This window comes from Lytechinus variegatus, chromosome 6 (assembly GCF_018143015.1).
Source record: "Lytechinus variegatus isolate NC3 chromosome 6, Lvar_3.0, whole genome shotgun sequence".
In the NCBI taxonomy this organism is placed as follows: Eukaryota; Metazoa; Echinodermata; class Echinoidea; order Temnopleuroida; family Toxopneustidae; genus Lytechinus; species Lytechinus variegatus.
Window position 1 is genome coordinate 40,086,280 of NC_054745.1, and position 18,490 is coordinate 40,104,769.

Genomic DNA, 18,490 nt, shown 5'->3' on the forward strand with positions numbered 1-18,490 from the left:
CACAGTTTCTGAAACACACACAAAAAGTGCCTTGTACATCTTTACTTCAATACCAATGTGTGTGCCAAATTTCATGAGAATTGATTGAAAACTGATGAAGCAGTTTGAATTGTAAGTTTTTTTTCCCAATTTTCACCATATAATATGTTGTTACCATGGCAACAAGATTTCTGAAAGACACACAAAAGTGTGTCTTAGACATCTTCACCTCAAGACCAATGTGTGTGCCAAATTTCATGAGAATCGGTTAAAAACAGAGGAAGTGGTTCTAACTGCAAGATTTTTACCTTATTTTTTGCAATAATACACTGTTACCATGGCAACACCATTTCCAACACATGCAAAAAATGTGTCTTGCACACCTTTCCCCCAAGACCAAAAAATGTACATACACACCAACATTCAACCCCCTCCACCGTCACCCTTCGGCTTGGTTAGCATCTTCATTCAGATATTTGGTGCATTGAGGTGCGAGGACAAACAGAAGATCTGTTCAAAAAGGGTCTGAATTCAAGAACTAATCCAATGCACAATAATGCACTGCTATTGAGTTATGCACTAGCGCTAGTCTATATATCAGACAAATCTGAACTCATAAATTCTGACATTTTCACCCATTTTTTCACTGTTCCTGCAGCCAGATTTTTTGGAGCATACCCCATTCTTAATTCTTATACATAAACAAAGGTCTGGAGAAAAAATCACGCTTTTGTCCACCGTGTCCACATAATTTCGCTAACTGACCAGACTAATACAGGTGTAAATGATGTTTCTCCATTATGATGAAATAAGTTGCAGCAATAAATAAGTAATGCACCTAATCAGTTGTCAATTCAAATGTTTTATTTCATAAAGCTGTAAGTTTGATTTGATTTGATTTTGTTATAATCATGTATTACATGCACCTTTGTAAATATTGCATGTATTCTGTAATTCTGATACTGATGCAAATGCAGAAATAAATAAAATAAAATAAAACTTACAAACAGCTTTACGAAAAACCCACCGAGACTTTTTTGGGCGGGACAAACATGATGAAGAACTTCCATTTGAGAACACTATACCCCAGTTCCCCTTCTCATCAATTCTCTTCTCCAGCCGTAACTGGCTCAAAAAAGCAATTTAAGTATCAAAACACCTGTTTCTTGACGTTGGTCCAAAGATGAAACAACAGCCCACCATATACAGTCACAGCACAGGGCCACACACAATGGGATGCATGCGCAGCGCTGAGTGCGGTCCCTGTAAGCATGCCGTCATTTTTATTCGCTTACTTTCCTTATTCCGAGGTCGATTTTCTTCGTTCGAAATTGAAAATGGACTAACATTGGGTTACTGAATACAATATGCCTTTGAAAACGTGATTAAATATGGAATACAATAATTTCATTCCGAAGGTCCTACTACAGGCAGAGAAGTCTTATGTAATAGCGCAGCTGTTGTTTATCTTTTCGTCCTTTGCTCAACGCTCATATACTGGCCTGTGGGGGTGAAATTGAGACAGCGGGGATTACCCCTGGATTACTTGGCCAAGCGCGGTTGATAAGGGCTTGGAAATAAGTTTTAGGAGATCCAAATGGGGTACAACACCGCAGTTCGCAATCTGAACTGCGGTATTGTTTCAAAGGGAAGTTTGACGGAATGACCTTACCTGTCTTCGTATCTTCTCATTCATAGCATCTATATATGTTTGGTAGACGGCCATGCACTTCTTAGCCAGAGATGAGGCGTAGTAGATTGGTATATCATGCAGCTCAGGGTGATTTGACCAATACTCATCTACACAATAAATCAAAGAGAACAGGTCACCACTCAAACAGGAATAAAATAACAGACTGGTATATCATGAAGTTCACAGTGGTTGGGTCAATACTCATCTACACAACAAAACACAGAGAACAGGTCACCACTCAAACAGGAATAAAATAACAGACTGGTATATCATGAAGTTCACAGTGGTTGGACCAATACTCATCAACACAACAAAACACAGAGAACAGATCACCACTCAAACAGGAATGAAATAACAGACTGGTATATCATGAAGTTCACAGTGGTTGCATCAATACTCATCTACAATATAGTTTTGAGATAAAATGGGTTATTGCTTATGTAGTATGACTGATGAGCGGCTTTGCAGAGATAATTTGGCTCAAAAAGAAAACACTTATACAGAAAATTTTGCTAGGACAGTGCGCAAAATACAATGTAGCAAAATAGCAAAATCAATAGAAAATAAAAGCTCTGGGCCTCCTTACAAAAACGGATTACCCTCAAAATAGGTCCTGATAACCATCTTTGGACGATATAGGTGAAAAATCATTTACAACTTTATTTTCAAATGATCTGACGGATTTTTTGTTTTTATCCAAAGGGGTATACTTTAAGTCCTAAATGAAATAACAGTAACTCCAAGACTGTGTCCTATAGAAAAACTGTTCTTCTATAGATTTAATCTATAGATTAATGCGTAAGTATGACGAGACGCCAACCAGGTGGACTGTACTTTCACGGATGAGGATGAATGGTCAGATTTGTGTTCAAATACAATTCTGCAAAAAAATAGTCCTGAAAAAAAGAAACGCAATTTGATTAACCAATCAAGAGCAAGGCTTTATTTCTTGAAATTTCTTAAAACATGAATCTCCAAAAAGCAAGTCATTAAAAAAGAAACTTGATTATCAACCAAATTTAATTGTTCTATTTCCCAGAGTTGTGTTCAAATGCAACTCTTTAAAAGCAACAGTGATTACAAAAGACCCAAAACCTGATCAACCAATCATAAGAGTTTTTTTCATTTCTCAAGAGTTGTGTTTAGGCCTTGATCAACCAATCAGAAGAGTCGTTTAATTTCTCACAGCAGTGTTCAGACCTTACCAAGAATCAGAAGAAGCTCCTGTGCTCGCCCCAGGGCAAAGACGGGTATTAAACAGCGCCCTCCTCTGTTGACTATGTCGTGAACCGTGCTTGTGAATCGGGCCTCTCGGTCTTCCCGTTTCTCATGTATGTGAGTGCCGTAGGTGGATTCCTGAAAAGAAGGAAAGTAAAAATCCTCATTGACGAAAAAATCATGGCGTACTTGTGTTATGGGGATGATAGTGAAGAAAATGAGGATCATGGAATTTATTTTGATCATTATGATTATTTTGATGTCAATTTAATAACAATAATGATGATGATGATGAAGATGATGAAGATGGTGATGTTGATGATGATGGTGAGAATGGTGATGATGATGGTAATGATGGTGATGATGGTGGTGATGATGGTGATGATAATGGTGATGATGACGATGACCTTGATGATAAAGATGGTGATGATAATGACGGTGATGATGAAGATATTGATGATGGTGATGATGATGAGAAAGACACTGATGACAATAATGATGAAGATGATAATGTTGATGATGATGATAAAAAAGATGATGATGAAAAATGATCATGATGATGATGGTGGTGATGATGATCATGATGATAATATAATACTTACATAACGGTAATGATTTGATGAGGATGATAATGGTGATAGTTATGAGGGTGATCACAATCACAACTGCAATGTCAAGAATAATGAGGATTATAGAGATACTTTTAATGATGGTGAAGATGATGATGAAGATGATGGTGATGATGATGGTGATGATGATGGTGATAATGATGGTGATGATGACGATGATGGTGATGATGGTGATGATGATGATGATGGTGGTGATGATGATGGTTTTGATGATGGTTTTGATGATGGTGATGATTATGGTGATGATGATGATGGGGATTATAGTGCTGATGCTGACAATTATTCTGAAAAGGATGATAACAATGAAAGGAATAATAGCACTCACTGTAATGAGAATATCTGGTTTGATATTGGGCAACTCGGCCTGCATCAGATGCCGGTCCTCTTGGCGTGAGAAATCACCTGTATACAGTATCTGGGAGAAGAATACAATTAATAATAATAATGAATAATAATGTTTTATTAACCCAGGGTAGCCACTTCCATTAGTAAACTACTCTACCAGTGGGCCCTGCATATAAACATGTTATTATTACCCCTCTCCAAACTAAGCTGCTGAGCAACTAGCAAGAAGGCAGAAAGTCCCATTTTCATAAGTCTTTGATGTGCATTGGTCGGGAATTGAACCCATGACCTCCCGTTCATGAGCCGGGCGCTCTACCACTGAGCCACCATCACCATAAATCAAATCACATAAATCACATTACCATAAAATTCATGCAAAGTACATTTAAAGAGAAACAAAGGAAAAAAGAAATGTACGCCTACCCGGACCAATTAAATGCCTCAATATCTTTCATAATTAAGGGGAAGGATTTTTATCATTTCAAAATCAAGGATTTCTCTAAATGTGATGAAAATGGCAAAAAAATGTCAAAATCACTCTTTTTACATGACAAATTGAAAATTATACCTGTAAAGATACTGGCTATCATTCAAGAAGAAAATGCAGCAATTAAAGAACAATTTTAGTGTTGCTGTTATGGAAAATAATAGCAGTTGATCAAATAACAGTGCAAATGTTAACATTGCCAATTTAAACAAAAACAGCCTGATCAAATAAAACTAAAAAAAAAATCAATGATACCGATGATTTTTCAAAGAATAAAATTAGACCAAACTAACGCTGCAAATAAATAAATGTTGCCAATTTGAAAAAAAAGCTGATCATATCACACTACAAAAGAATTTAATGTTGCCAACTTGAAAAAAAGCTGATCAAATAAAATGACGAACAAATATGTTGCCAACTTGAAAAAAAAACAGCTGGTCAAATAACACTAGAACAAATATCAGTTTCCAGTTTGAAAAAAAAAATAATAGCTGATGATACCTTGACACCAGCAATCTCTATCAGGAACATACAGGCCCCCAGGACATGACCGGCATGGAAACATGAGAAACGTATCCCATTTAGATCGACTTCCTGGTGGAAATTAACTGTTTCGATCCGGTCCATGCTCGTCTGGAGGTCTGCGTCGGTGTACAGCATACGCTCTGCTGACAGGTTACTGTATAAATAGACATGGTACAATCAAAGGTAAATACCGGTTGTGGTAATTATCTCAAAATGAGTTCGAACATAATCCAATGAAATTACCACCAAAGTGTTGGAATGTTTAAATACAAAATATATGCCGAATAGCTCTGGAAGAAAATGCATAATTACTGAGAAATTAGCAAAATAAACGTGGGATTCCATCAAATGTCAGGTATTTTTCCGAAGCAATATCAATACACTGTTCCACAAGTTTTTTTTGTGTTATTGATTATCAGAATATCCGGTTTTCAGCTAAGATTTGATTATTGCACAAAGATAAGTGAAAAGTCTATTTCAATGTACCAGAATTAGATGTTAATACGGTGGTATTTAGCCTTGATTTTAAAAACTTTCTCAGGAAATAAAAAACGCCAGTGTCGAAAAGACAGAGCAAACACCATTGCTGTGCCTGCCCCACTGCCGCCTTTTGGTTGCCTACACTGCAGCATACTTCTTTAGGTGAAGATTGGTTTATTCAGACATCTTTAAACCCACAGAAACTTTTGAAGTTGTGGTCATCTTCACAAGCGAAAGATGAACATCATCATCATCATTAAACACGTCAGAAAAAGGAGTAGTAGTAGAAGTGTTACAACATGGTAGACATCTCAAAAGAGCGCCATGAATTGTTCCCCAAACATCAATAGAATTTTAGTACTTGCCTGACTTTGACATAATCCGAGAGATTCCATCTGTAAATAGCTTTGCTTGCATGGGTCATAAAAACTCGTCCACGAAACTGAGTGTTCTTTAGAAAATACGGCAGACCTCCACAGTGATCTAAGTGAAAGCTGGATAAAAATAAATATGAAATTGATTAACTATAAAGATATTTCAATATGGATTATAATACAGAAAATTACTAGAGTTCCTATTGAACTCTTGAGATATGGGTATGCGCATACAAGGGGAACTGCGCAGACTTGGAGGACCTCACCTTACATGTACATGTTCAACCGTAATTCTTCTCACAATGTATACATGTGGTTCATTACTTACTGGCTAATAAGAAGAAGGTCTATCTCTTCAGGGTCGATAAGATCAAAGTACATGTAAGGTAGAGTTAAAAGGTAATTATACCTAAATTTCTCAATTTTTATAGCCTTTTTTCAGCCAAATGTAGGTCTTATCATCCTTGAGTTCTTGGATATTAGATGGTACAAGGTCAACAAAAGCAAGCAGCTTCATAGAGCTATATTGCATTTATTCCTCTACTATGGATTTTACGGATATTTGTGAAATATATCTTATTAAATAAAAAGATGTTAATTATCCATAAGGGCTATATATACAGTATACAATGTACTGTTACTGTACATACTACACTGGGTATATCCATGCATTGACCACCATGACATATGACAAGGCCTGGATATAAACTATATATATTGCATTATTGAATTGATTTTTTTTTTGGCTTTTTATAAACATATATATGTTCACATTATTGTGAATAAATGTGAATACCTACCTCTAGTAAGAATAAGAGGATAATTTAAGGTAAAAAATACTTACTGGCTAACAAGAAGTAGGTCTATCTCTTCAGGGTCAATGAGATCAAAGTAAGGTAGAGAGTCCATGCCATCACGACCGGGGTGGATTCCACAGTCAAGCTACAAAACAAACATGATGATTCAACTGCACTTTAACTCTGTGAAAGCAGGGTATGCATGCCTAGAAATGTTCTCGCCTATATAAGTCAAATCTAGCTGTTAAAACTGAAACACTGTTGCTACATTTAATAACACAAGCGTTTTGCTCTTAAATATTGTTTGTAACCAGCCACCTCAAAATCAACAATAAGAGACCCAAATGAATTTTCAAGATTTTTACTGAGTTTAAACAAGCACATACTAAGCTTTAAAATTATATATGATTTTTTTCAAAATTTATCAACAATACCTCACTCAAATACTTGATTGAACGCAGAGAAAGCATGGTGAGAGCTTCAGACAATAAGGAGCTAACAACATTTGAAGTTTGTGTTCACTCCAGCACCAGATGTGCACAATGTGAAATTTCAATGAAACTTCCAAGCAATCCGCAAAAATTTGTGACAAAGTAACACTTAATTGAATCTTGCTTCCTATTCAACTTTACGACTACAAATGTTTACAGTATGAAGATGAAGAAAAACTCCTACAGACAACCTAAGTTTCGAATTTTGACTTTTTCGAAAAACCAATTTAATATATAGATAAGTATTAAAATGAGAACCTTCACTTGCAACTTACATGTAGGTGGTATTGGAGATGTAGGTCACATTGTACTTTAACATTGTGAAAATAGGGCATGCATGCATGCATATAAATATTTCTGCCTTTATTCATAAAGCAAAATCACCCAAACACGTAATATGTTTACCATGATTTCACATCGAACTTTGGAAAGTTCATCAGGGACAGACCGCAATCGGTTTATAATTGATGATGTGCATAATTTGTGTGTCTGAGTGTGCTTAAAGGGATTTTAAAAAGCCTACTCTTCTTTTTTATCATTACCTGTATATAAAATCAATCAGTGGAAATTTCTCTGGCTTTAAAGCTTAAAGGGGAAGTTCACCCTGACAAAAACTTTATTGTAAAAATAGCAGAAAAAAATAATAAAAAATATTGCCGAAGGTTTGAGAAAAAATCATCAAATAATTAAAAAGTTATTAGAATTTCAATTATTTGATTTGTGACGTCATGTGCGAGCAGCATTCCTACATAGCAAATGGTAAAAAATCAATGAAATGTCATTTTCTCAGAAAATTGATAATGGTTTTCGCTGTACCTTTTATCAATAGACAAATCATTTCACACCCGATCATGAATAGAAAAGAAAATTAAGTCATCAGGAACCATGCAAAATTTGAAATTCATGCATTTTATATTACATAACACATGGGGCAGCTGCTCGTTAATGACGTCACAAATGCAAAACTTTGAACTCTAATAACTTTCTTACTCTATAACGGATTTTCCTCAAACCTTCACTAATATTTTTACTATTTTTTCTGCTATTTTTGCAACAAAGTTTTCTTCAGGGTGAATTTCTCCTTTAATATTTATGAAATATATCATTTTATGGTTGATAACATTCTTTCAAACCTCTTACAATATATAGGATTTTTTTTTTCTTTTCCTTTCTAGAACCAACTTTAAATACACTAGGGGAGACCGGGGTTAGTTGGAACATGGGGTAAGTTGAAACATTGTAATTTTCTTTAAAGCCTGTAAAATAATTTTATGCAATACTGCCCTCAATTTATTGCTATTAATAATACAAGTGTTGAATTATTAATGCAATAAATTGAGGGCAGTATTGCATAAATTTATTTCACAGGAATTAAAGAAAAATTACAATGTTTCAACTTACCCCATGTTCCAACTAACCCCGGTCTCCCTACATCTTGGAAAAATTTCCCCATAATTTCTATGAACTTACCATAATTTTCTTTCCCTTGAATTCGAGCATTATGCATGACCTCCCGACCTCTTGTCCAGCACCCCTGTTCGAAGGAAAACAATTATTTCTCATTCACATCATGTTTCCGTTCAAGTTATAAAGAAAATATAGTTGGTGAATTTAGACTACCGTGAATCATATTCATCATTTATAATATTCAACAAGTCAGATGTGCTGTCCTGTATTAACTTAATCAGCAGTGGATTCATGATTTATAATGAAGTCTTTAATTAGGTAAGTAGCAAAAGCGCCCTCTAGGAGCATTCTGAATAAGGCATTGAGTGTGCTGGCTAGAATTGCAGGGCAACTGTTGGGGCATTGCTTTCTATAGTTTTTGCATGTGCAAGGAAAGGTTATTCCCCATGGCATCATTGTGTTTACGTAGTTGAATGTTTATGGCAGCTGTCTGGACTTGAAAAAAAATCTTACTCAGTGATCTTGTGACTCTGTGTGCTGCTGGAACTTTGGCCTTGCTTTCAACCTCTTGCTATTCACATTTACAAGTATCATCCCACTCAAGGTATTCATTCCGATAGAGCAACATTTAAACTATATTGTGAAATTTGAATGAAATCTACTGACGCTAAGTGTGTTTTTTATGTCCCTGTTTCGGCGGCGTCTGGTATTTTTGGGAGTGTTGTTGGGCATTTCCATATGCAAATGCATGCGCATTGCTGTTTTCTATTAGTGCACCTTGGTCCCAATTAAGATCACAACTTTTGGCTTAAAAAACAAAGAAATAGACCCTACATAAGAATTGAATAGGCGATTTATACAACCTTAAAACTGCAATAACTTTCTTATTTCTGGGGCAATTGAGATTTAAATGAGGTTTTAATTAAAGGTCTTGATGAGCTCTAAATGAGGCCAAGAAGAAAACACCTTATTTCTGAGATTATTTTTTGCAACATACCTACTTTAATAGATGTCTTATTAGAATTTAGATGGCTGATTTCAGAAACAGTTTAATTTTATAAGACCTGATCTGCAGCACGTGTTCACTGCTACCACCTTGCCTGTGGGGAATCTACAGGTAGGACTATGGTATGCCAATGTTGTCCAGAGCACACACTTTAAAAAGTCATTAAAATATCACTTTTGTGACCAAAATTACTAATTTCCGTACAGTTGCAATTTATTTTTCAATAGTAAGTTGGGAATAATTTTTGTATTCACCAGAGCGCTCAAAAACTTGAATTTTGGGAATATATTTGTGTACGCCCTCTATTGGTGGAAAGTAATATGGCAAGAAAATTTTCATTTTTTGATCTCTATTTTTAATTAAGAAAAAAATGATTTAAAGTATCAAATTTAAATAAGAGCCAAGTTGTATGAATAATAGGTGTAATGGAAACTGTCAGTGTAAAAACATCAAGCATTTGCCCCCAACAAAAAGAGAAAATTAGCCAAACATTGCCACTCTTATTTTGCCACACATGGAGAAATAACTGAGAACAAGGTTATATTATAACCTTGTTCATTGAATGAGTGATCTGCAGTAAAGCCTTACAATGGGAGAGAATTTTCCATATTTAGGCTAGACTTGCTTTTCAAGAGACCAAAAGAAACATCAACTTGAATAAATTGAAACTTTATTATAAATAATAATCATAATAATCATTTGTAATCATGTAATCATATTAAATTTCATTATTTGTTAAATTTTAATTTTTTATCTATAATTATAAAATTATGAAACGAAATTATGAAAAGCTACTTGACTGCAGACACAACTGTATTTTTCCAGTAGATGCGGTATTATAGGAATAACGCATTCCGCGGAGTTGTTTAGCGAATATGCAGTGCACGAGAGGTTTCTTCTGAGCATGCGCACTCCACACGAGCCGGAGGCGAGTGTGGAGTGTGCATGCGAAGAAGAAACCTCGAGTGCACTGCATATCGCTGAACAAGTGGAATGCCTCTGGCCGTCTCACCTGCATCACGCGGTTCAATATAGCAGCAGTGCTGACTTTGAATACTACTCTAACTCGCACAAGATGTTCAGTGATACATGGTTACTCTTATGTCCACTTTTTATGAACGAGACCAATAAACTTAGAGAGATATGATGGTTATTCAACAAAAAACCCCAACATGGCCAAAGTTCATTGACCATACATGACCTTTGACCTTGATCATGTGACCTGAAACTCGCACAGGATGTTCAGTGATACTTGATTACTCTTATGTACAAGTTTCATGAATAAAATCCATTAACTTTCATAGTTTTGATGGTAATTCAACAGATAAACCCAATTCGGCCAAAGTTCATTGACCTTTGACCTTGGTCATGTGACCTGAAATGCGCACAGGATGTTCAGTGATATTTGATTACTCATATGTCCAAGTTTAATGAACTAGACTAATAAACTTTCAAAGTTATGATGGTAATTCAACAGATACCCCCGATTCGGCCAAAGTTCATTGACCCTAAATGACCTTTGACCTTAATCATGAGACCTGAAACTTGCACAAAATATTCAGTGATGCTTGATTACTATTATGTCCAAGTTTCATGAATCATATCCATAAACTTTCAAAGTTATGATGGGAATTCAACAGATATCCCCAATTCGGCCAAAGTTCATTGACCCTAAATGACCTTTGACCTTGGTCATGTGACGTGAAACTCATGCAGGATATTCAGTGATACTTGATTAACCTTATGTCCAAGTTTCATGAACTAGGTCCATATATTTTCCAAGTTATGATGACATTTCAAAAACTTAACCTCAGGTTAAGATTTCGATGTTGATTCCTCCAACATGGTCTAAGTTCATTGACCCTAAATGACCTTTGACCTTGGTCATGTGACATGAAACTTTAATAGGATGTTCAGTAATACTTGATTAACCTTATGGCCAAGTTTCATGAACTAGGTCCATATACTTTCTAAGTTATGATGTCATTTCAAAAACTTAACCTCAGGTTAAGATTTGATGTTGACGCCGCCGCCGCCGCCGTCGCCGCCGCCGTCGGAAAAGCGGCGCCTATAGTCTCACTCTGCTTCGCAGGTGAGACAAAAACGACAGGTAAAATGCGCCCTTTTATAAGATGGCTAAGTAATTTCGATCGCAATTTTAAGCACCTTATATGAGAAAGAAATAATGAAATAGATCTAAATCAAATATCAAAAATTTTGAAATTGCACTTACCGTGGGTTAGACAATTTGGGTGCGCGAAAGTTGCACGGGCGTGCAGGGATAGACACTTTTCGCGAATGATCACGTGGTACGCTTTGACCAATCAGCAAGCTGCAAATTATTTAGCCATCTTATAAAAAGGTATAAAATATAAATTGTCCTTCAAAATGGCATTTTTCACTTCAGCCTGGATCTGGAATGCCCTTTTAAATTAAGCCTTTGGTACGCTGGTTGCTTTTAACAGGCATCTACATGTATGCTTTCTTTGCAATCAGGTAAAAGCTTGCCTTTTGAAACACCACCACCAGCACCACGAACCACAACACAATGGGGACGGGACAACTCGGACCACGGGACATCTCGGACCGCGGGCCGAGTTGTCCCACCCATTACGAGATTTTTTTCTCACAAATTTGCGTCTATTTTTCCGTAATTTCGAAATTTCTTGTAAAGATTTTCTAGAGATATGGTCTGATGGTAATGTTCTTCACTTTCTATTACTTTTTTTTCGCTGAAATAAAAAAAAAAGTGTAATTTTAGGCGTTTTTCGACAGCTCGCGATTCCCATAGGCGCGCGTGTATTAACTGTGTCGGTGCTCGGCTCGGCCCCGCTCAATAACTGACTTGATTTTGTGATCATTTCTCCTCAAAGTACCACTTTTATCGCAGAAGATGGACTTTGTTGTATTCCATTACCTCCATTTTCTCATCACAAGGATAAAATTTGGTGTATTTGCACGATTTTGATCAAGTTTTTCACCTTTTTCTCTCTGGTCGCAAGAAGCGAACAACCGATGAACGGTCCGCTGCTCTTCATCGTAATTCTCCGTAGCTCGGCCGCCTAAACTGGCGGGGTGGGATTCAGCCCGAATCCACAATGGAAGTGGGCGTGCACAGTCAAAGAGCTGAGCTTGACTGAGTGAGAGAGAGTGAACTAGAGTTTGAAGCTTGGCAGTGTCGTATAGGCTCTGCCTTTTTTTTGTAAATATATATTTTTCAATTTTTTCTATATTGATTTTCCCTGGTTTCGAGCTCTAAGATTGTAATGATATAATTATGCTTCAATTTCTTTGACTGAGTGTGACTGTGGTGTGGATGTTTGAGTTGCTCAAAAATAAGTTACGTGGGTGGGGGCTCGGGGCGATTTCACTCTTGCCCCCGAAATGCGAAAAATATTCGGGATGTAGCTGTGTGGGCATGCCGGGCTGAGGGTAGCCCTCAATAAAAAAATGTTGTTTTTTTTTTGGGGGGGGCTTAATTTTTCACTTTAAATTTATTATTTTTAGGCCTATTTTTTGTACATTTTATTTTTCATATTGAGTTTCCCTGGTGTAGAGAGTTGAGTTTTAAGTTGCAATAATTAATATGCTTCAATTTCTTTGATTTTGAGTGTGACTGTGGTGTGGATGTTTGAGCCGAACAAAAAATATGTGGATGGGGGCTCCGAGCATTTTCACTCCTGCCCCCGAAATGTGAAAATGTTCTAGGTGTATCTGTGTGGGCATGCCAATTTCATTTTTAATTTTTATATTGAGTTTCCTTTGTGTAGAGAGCAGAGTTTTGGATATAGGGTAAAAGCATCAACATCAAATCTTAATGCTGTCATTTAATAACCGAAGGTTATTAAATGACAGCATAACTTAGATATCACTGAACATCCTGCAGCGAGTTCCAGGTCACATTATCAAGGTCAAGGGTCATGTAAGGTCAATGAACTTTGGCCACATTTGGGGTATTTGTTGAATTACCATCATATCTCTTTAAGTGTATTGGTATATTTCATAAGACATGGAAATAAGAGTAACCCAGTATCACTGAACATCTTGTGCGAGTTGTATATAGTAGTTTTCAAAGTCAGCACTACTGTTATATTGAATCATGTGATGCAGGTGAGACCGCCAGAGGCATTCCACTTGTTTTATTGTAGAGACTATACTCTTTCTCGAGAAAAATAAATAAATAAATCATTTAAAGGGATGCTCCGGGATGATAATATTTATATATGAATAATGTAGACATAGCAACATTCACATATCAAAGTGCTTATTTCATAAAAATCTGATAACAAATAGCGGGGTTATTGAATTCAACTTTAAAAAATTAATCTAATTTCACATAATAAAATACAAAGAACAAGTGAGGATATGACATCACAAACAATGAGGTTGCTGATTAAATATCCATGAAGAAACGCCAGACCTGTTTCACCAGAAAAATACAAATCATTCTTTAAAATGCAGCGATAATATTGTTTTTCCTTATCCGATTTTGATCAAATTTTTATTGTTTCTTTGCTCAAATCATATCATTATCAGCCTCGGGTTCCCCATTGTCACTTATATATAGCTCATTAATCTTGCCACAATTTGGTCCAGTTGTTCAAATTATCTAGTAAATACAATATATTTTATTAATTGCAGAAGCTTGTCTTAAGAGTCATTGAGAAGGTGATCATACCTGCAACTTGCATGATTAATGTAAATATATACCAAAAGTCAACAATTTTCTAACTGGTACACCTTAAATGATTTCATCCATACATGATACAAGGAACTAGAAAATGTAGATTGGAAAACAACACTAGGGCAACTTAGTGTTATATACAAAGTTGACTTTCTAGAATGGGTGAAACAAAAACAACATCACTCCAAAGGAACTGCAAAAATTATTTGATAAAAACCAAACCCTCTTCATAGTTGCTATTTGCAATATTGTATTGACGACTCTTCTCCTGTTTTTAAAACCCAGACAAGAATGACTTGTTGTTACCCCCCCCCCCCCCCTCCTTGTACCTGTTATTTCTTTGTATTTTCCCTCTTTTTTTTTTTTTTTTCTAGGATCGATGTTTCATTGTTGAGTATTGTCTTTTTTTATTCCAGTAATAGAATATAAATTTAATTGAAATGAGAGTGATGAACATAATGAGAAAGGGAGACAATGATAAGATAAGAATGGAGATAAAATATGATTTGAAAATATTACAATTTACAGAATATAACATATTATTTTCTATTTATTCAAAGTTCATAATTCATTTTCATTCAGGTTTGCATTTTAAATTCAAACAAGTTAATTAGGTGATGCATTTTGGAACAATACTAAATTAAATACATTTTACTTGAATAAACAATAATTGGTAAAAATGCAAAACATAAAACTTATTTAATTTGGTATTCTTTCCTCCTGTAAAAATTAAAACTAAATAATATGGACATAAGTTCTAGTGGCGAATCGAGGGAGGGGGCACATTCGCCCCCCTTAAAAAGTACTGAAAAGGCAACTTACAACATTTTTTTCTTTTTTTTTGCTTGTCAAATTTTTCCTGAGAAAAAATTACTGTGATTTGGCAGTAAAGACCTTTTGTCAAAAATTCCTAGACAAAATGCCCCCCGGCCCTGTAGGGAAATTTTGGATCCAGCCCTGATCATATTTCAAATGGGAATAAGACTGAGTGGCCTAAAACTTGATTAAAAAATATTCTAAGCTGTAGGGCAAGGCTTCAGTCTCCAAGCTCACGACTGTACAAGTATGTCTACTTCCATTGGCAATTGTGGCTGAATTCCATCCCGGCAGCCTGACATTCACCCTTGAGACCAAGAAATGAAATTAAAGAAAGTAAATCAGTTTTAAATCCTGTAAAAAATACAAATAATTAATTTAATTAAAAATCAAGCCCCCAAATAAAACACTTTTTTTAATTGATGGCTACCCTCAGCCTGACATGCCCACACAGATACACTTAGATCATTTTCACATTTCGGGGGCAGGAGTGAAATCGCCCCGAGCCCCCACCCACGTAAAAGTATTTTTTGTTCGACTCAAACATCCACACCACAGTCACATTCAAAGTCAAAGAAATTAAAGCATATTGATTATTGCAACTTAAAACTCAACTCTACACCACGGAAATTCAATATTAAAAATAAAATGGAAAAAAAGGCCTAAAAATGATCAATTTATAGTGAAAAATAAAGCCCCGCCCCCCCTCTCAAAAAAAAAAAAAATTATTGATGGCTAGCCTCAGCCTGGCATGCCCACACAGCTACACCCTGAATATATTTTTTTCGCATTTCAGGGGCAAGAGTGAAATCGCCCCGAGCCCCCACCCACGTAAAAATATTTTTGAGCAACTCAAACATCCACACCATAGACACACTCAGTCAAAGAAATTGAAACATAATTATATCATTACAATCTTAGAGCTCGAAACCAGGGAAAATCAATATAGAAAAAATTGAAAGATATATATTTACAAAAAAAAGGCAGAGCCTATACGACACTGAAAAGCTTCAAACTCTAGTTCACTCTCTCTCACTCAGTCAAGCTCAGCTCTTTGCTGTGCACGCCCACTTCCATTGTGGATTCGGGCTGAATCCCACCCCTCCAGCTAAGGCGGCCGAGCTACGGAGAATTACGATGAAGAGCAGTGGACCGTTCATCGGTTGTTCGCTTCTTGCGACCAGAGAGAAAAAGGTGAAAAACTTGATCAAAATCGTGCAAATACACCAAATTTTATCCTTGTGATGAGAAAATGGAGGTAATGGAATACAACAAAGTCCATCTTCTGCGATAAAAGTGGTACTTTGAGGAGAAATGATCACAAAATCAGTCAGTTATTGAGCGGGGCCGAGCCGAGCACCGACACAGTTAATACACGCGCGCCTATGGGAATCGCGAGCTGTCGAAAAACGCCTAAAATTACACTTTTTTTTTATTTCAGCGAAAAAAAAGTAATAGAAAGTGAAGAACATTACCATCAGACCATATCTCTAGAAAATCTTTACAAGAAATTTCGAAATTACAGAAAAATAGACGCAAATTTGTGAGAAAAAAATCTCGTAATGGGTGGGACAACTCGGCCCGCGGTCCGAGATGTCCCGTGGTCCGAGTTGTCCCTGATTCAACACAATACAGCTGAATGAATCGCGTTTTAATAGCAAGCAGGTGTTAGCTAACGCCAAAGTGAATAGGTGGGACATATAAAATAGAGGGGAAAAATATAGCCAAAGAGGAAAATCAATAAATAAAATAAATACTTACAATGGTCGGACAATCAAACGGTCACTTTCCTCCTCTGGGATCTGCGCATCTGGCTTTCTTTTGGCAGCCATTGCTTCAAATTATAAGCGATTTCCATAAAATTTCAACGACCCCGGCAGCTACTCCACACGCGCGATCATTAAGAAAATATCGCCCTCTGTAATCAGCGAGCTGCGCAGTGTTTCCACAGCTCCAAAATAAATTTCCCGAAATTGGATTCCAAATTTCCTGAAATTCATAAATATTTCCTGGAATTTTCAAGTTTGATTTTTAACGAAAATCGGGCAATGATACAACGAGTGTAAATTTGTTCCAGGTGGCAAAAATCAGGGAATTTAGCTTTTTTTTGTCCCCGCCCTCTTTAAAAATAGGAACAACATTACGAAATGCGAGCGCGGAGCGCGAGCGAAAATTTTTGAGCAACGTACAGTATGGAGGTTAAAATCATGTAAATATAACATGAATATTCATAGTTGCTATAGAGATCTATTTAATTGTTGTTTCATTGTAATTTTCGGATTTCCCGGAATTTCCTGGAATTTTTTCATTTCCCGGAAATTACCTGAAAAACGTTTGGATTTCCCGGCCGGAATTCGGGTTATTTCCTTTTTAAGTGGAAACACTAGAGCTGCGAGCAGACCAGCAGCAATAATAAGAAAGGGAAAAAAGGGGAAAAAGAGAGAGAAAAGGGAAAAAATAGAAAAGAAAAAAAAGAAAAGAAAAATTATGAAAAGCTATTGAAAATAAACAAAAGCTGTGGCAAAAATAGTCAGTCTTGATTGGTTGCCAACCAATCAAAGAAGAAGAAGAAGAAGCAGCAGCAGCAGCAGGGAGAGGTTGTCGAAAATGTTGTTGTATATCTTTCACAGGAAATTATGTAACTAAACCCAATTCCATTAACACTTCCCCCACTTCTACATTGTCCTATGCTCTTTATAAACTTAAATTATGAACACGAAAAAGGATTTTTTTTTCAAGATAGGGCACGTTACGCACTAAGGGTGTCAAAAACACAAAAAATAATGAAAAAGGGTGTATATTTCGCTAGGAAAGCTACGTGCTTAGGGTCAAATTTGTAGGGATGATAAAACAAAATTCAAATAATTTATAAAGGATGTCCCTTTTGCCCCAACACTAAGAGGCCGACTTGCGCGAGTTGTGGAAGGTGGGGTCGTGCTAAACTAAATGATGAGTAAAGGTAAAACCAACGACCGAAGGACCCGTGACCTTAGTATGGCTGTACATGTTTAGGGGTTCATTTCAGGGAATACTTGCCAAGAGTATCGTTTTGTTTCCAATACTTGTTAAGGGTAGGGTTTTGCACACCAATACTTGTTAAGGGGTACATTTTCGGTATATGGAATATACGTGTTTAGGGTGCTTTTCGAGACCTCATGGTTGGGTATGGTATCGACTCCTCAATGGAAGCGCCCCCCCCCTCCCGGGATATTTTGAGAACTCAATGGAATACAAAGACAATAGGAAATCGGTAAGTCAAATAATGCGACCGCACAGCATGAGCTGATAATATATTAAACCATAAAATTGACACTTTACAGAGCACTTGAAAAGTAAAAAAAATCAATTTGTAAATAAAAAAGAAAATATGAAATATAACATGGCTAATTTCATGAATTTTGCCCTAACTTTGAAAAGTTGTGAGTTGTCTTAATTGTTTTATGTTTCAAGGCAACCTCCCCCAATGCCTTTCCTTTATCCTGAAACGTGATACGTGAATTAATAGATCGCAACTCTAAAAATCATGCGCAACTTGAACCAATCAACAGCGCGCATTTGG

General features: G+C 36.3%; 1 protein-coding gene across 1 annotated transcript in view; it reads right to left on the reverse strand.

Annotated features, from left to right (window-relative positions):
• The window catches only part of LOC121417476 (cleavage and polyadenylation specificity factor subunit 3-like), a 31,741-nt gene extending 14,894 nt beyond the window's left edge, over positions 1 to 16,847 (reverse strand). Inside the window, exons 1-8 of the mRNA XM_041611194.1 lie at positions 16,693 to 16,847; positions 8,489 to 8,552; positions 6,575 to 6,672; positions 5,722 to 5,850; positions 4,853 to 5,030; positions 3,845 to 3,934; positions 2,878 to 3,028; positions 1,652 to 1,779 (exon numbers count right to left, since the gene is read on the reverse strand). Coding sequence (XP_041467128.1) covers positions 1,652 to 1,779; positions 2,878 to 3,028; positions 3,845 to 3,934; positions 4,853 to 5,030; positions 5,722 to 5,850; positions 6,575 to 6,672; positions 8,489 to 8,552; positions 16,693 to 16,763 — 909 coding nt within the window. The 5' untranslated portion in view covers positions 16,764 to 16,847. The remainder of the gene's footprint in view (positions 1 to 1,651; positions 1,780 to 2,877; positions 3,029 to 3,844; positions 3,935 to 4,852; positions 5,031 to 5,721; positions 5,851 to 6,574; positions 6,673 to 8,488; positions 8,553 to 16,692) is intronic.
• Between the last annotated feature and the right edge of the window lie 1,643 nt (positions 16,848 to 18,490).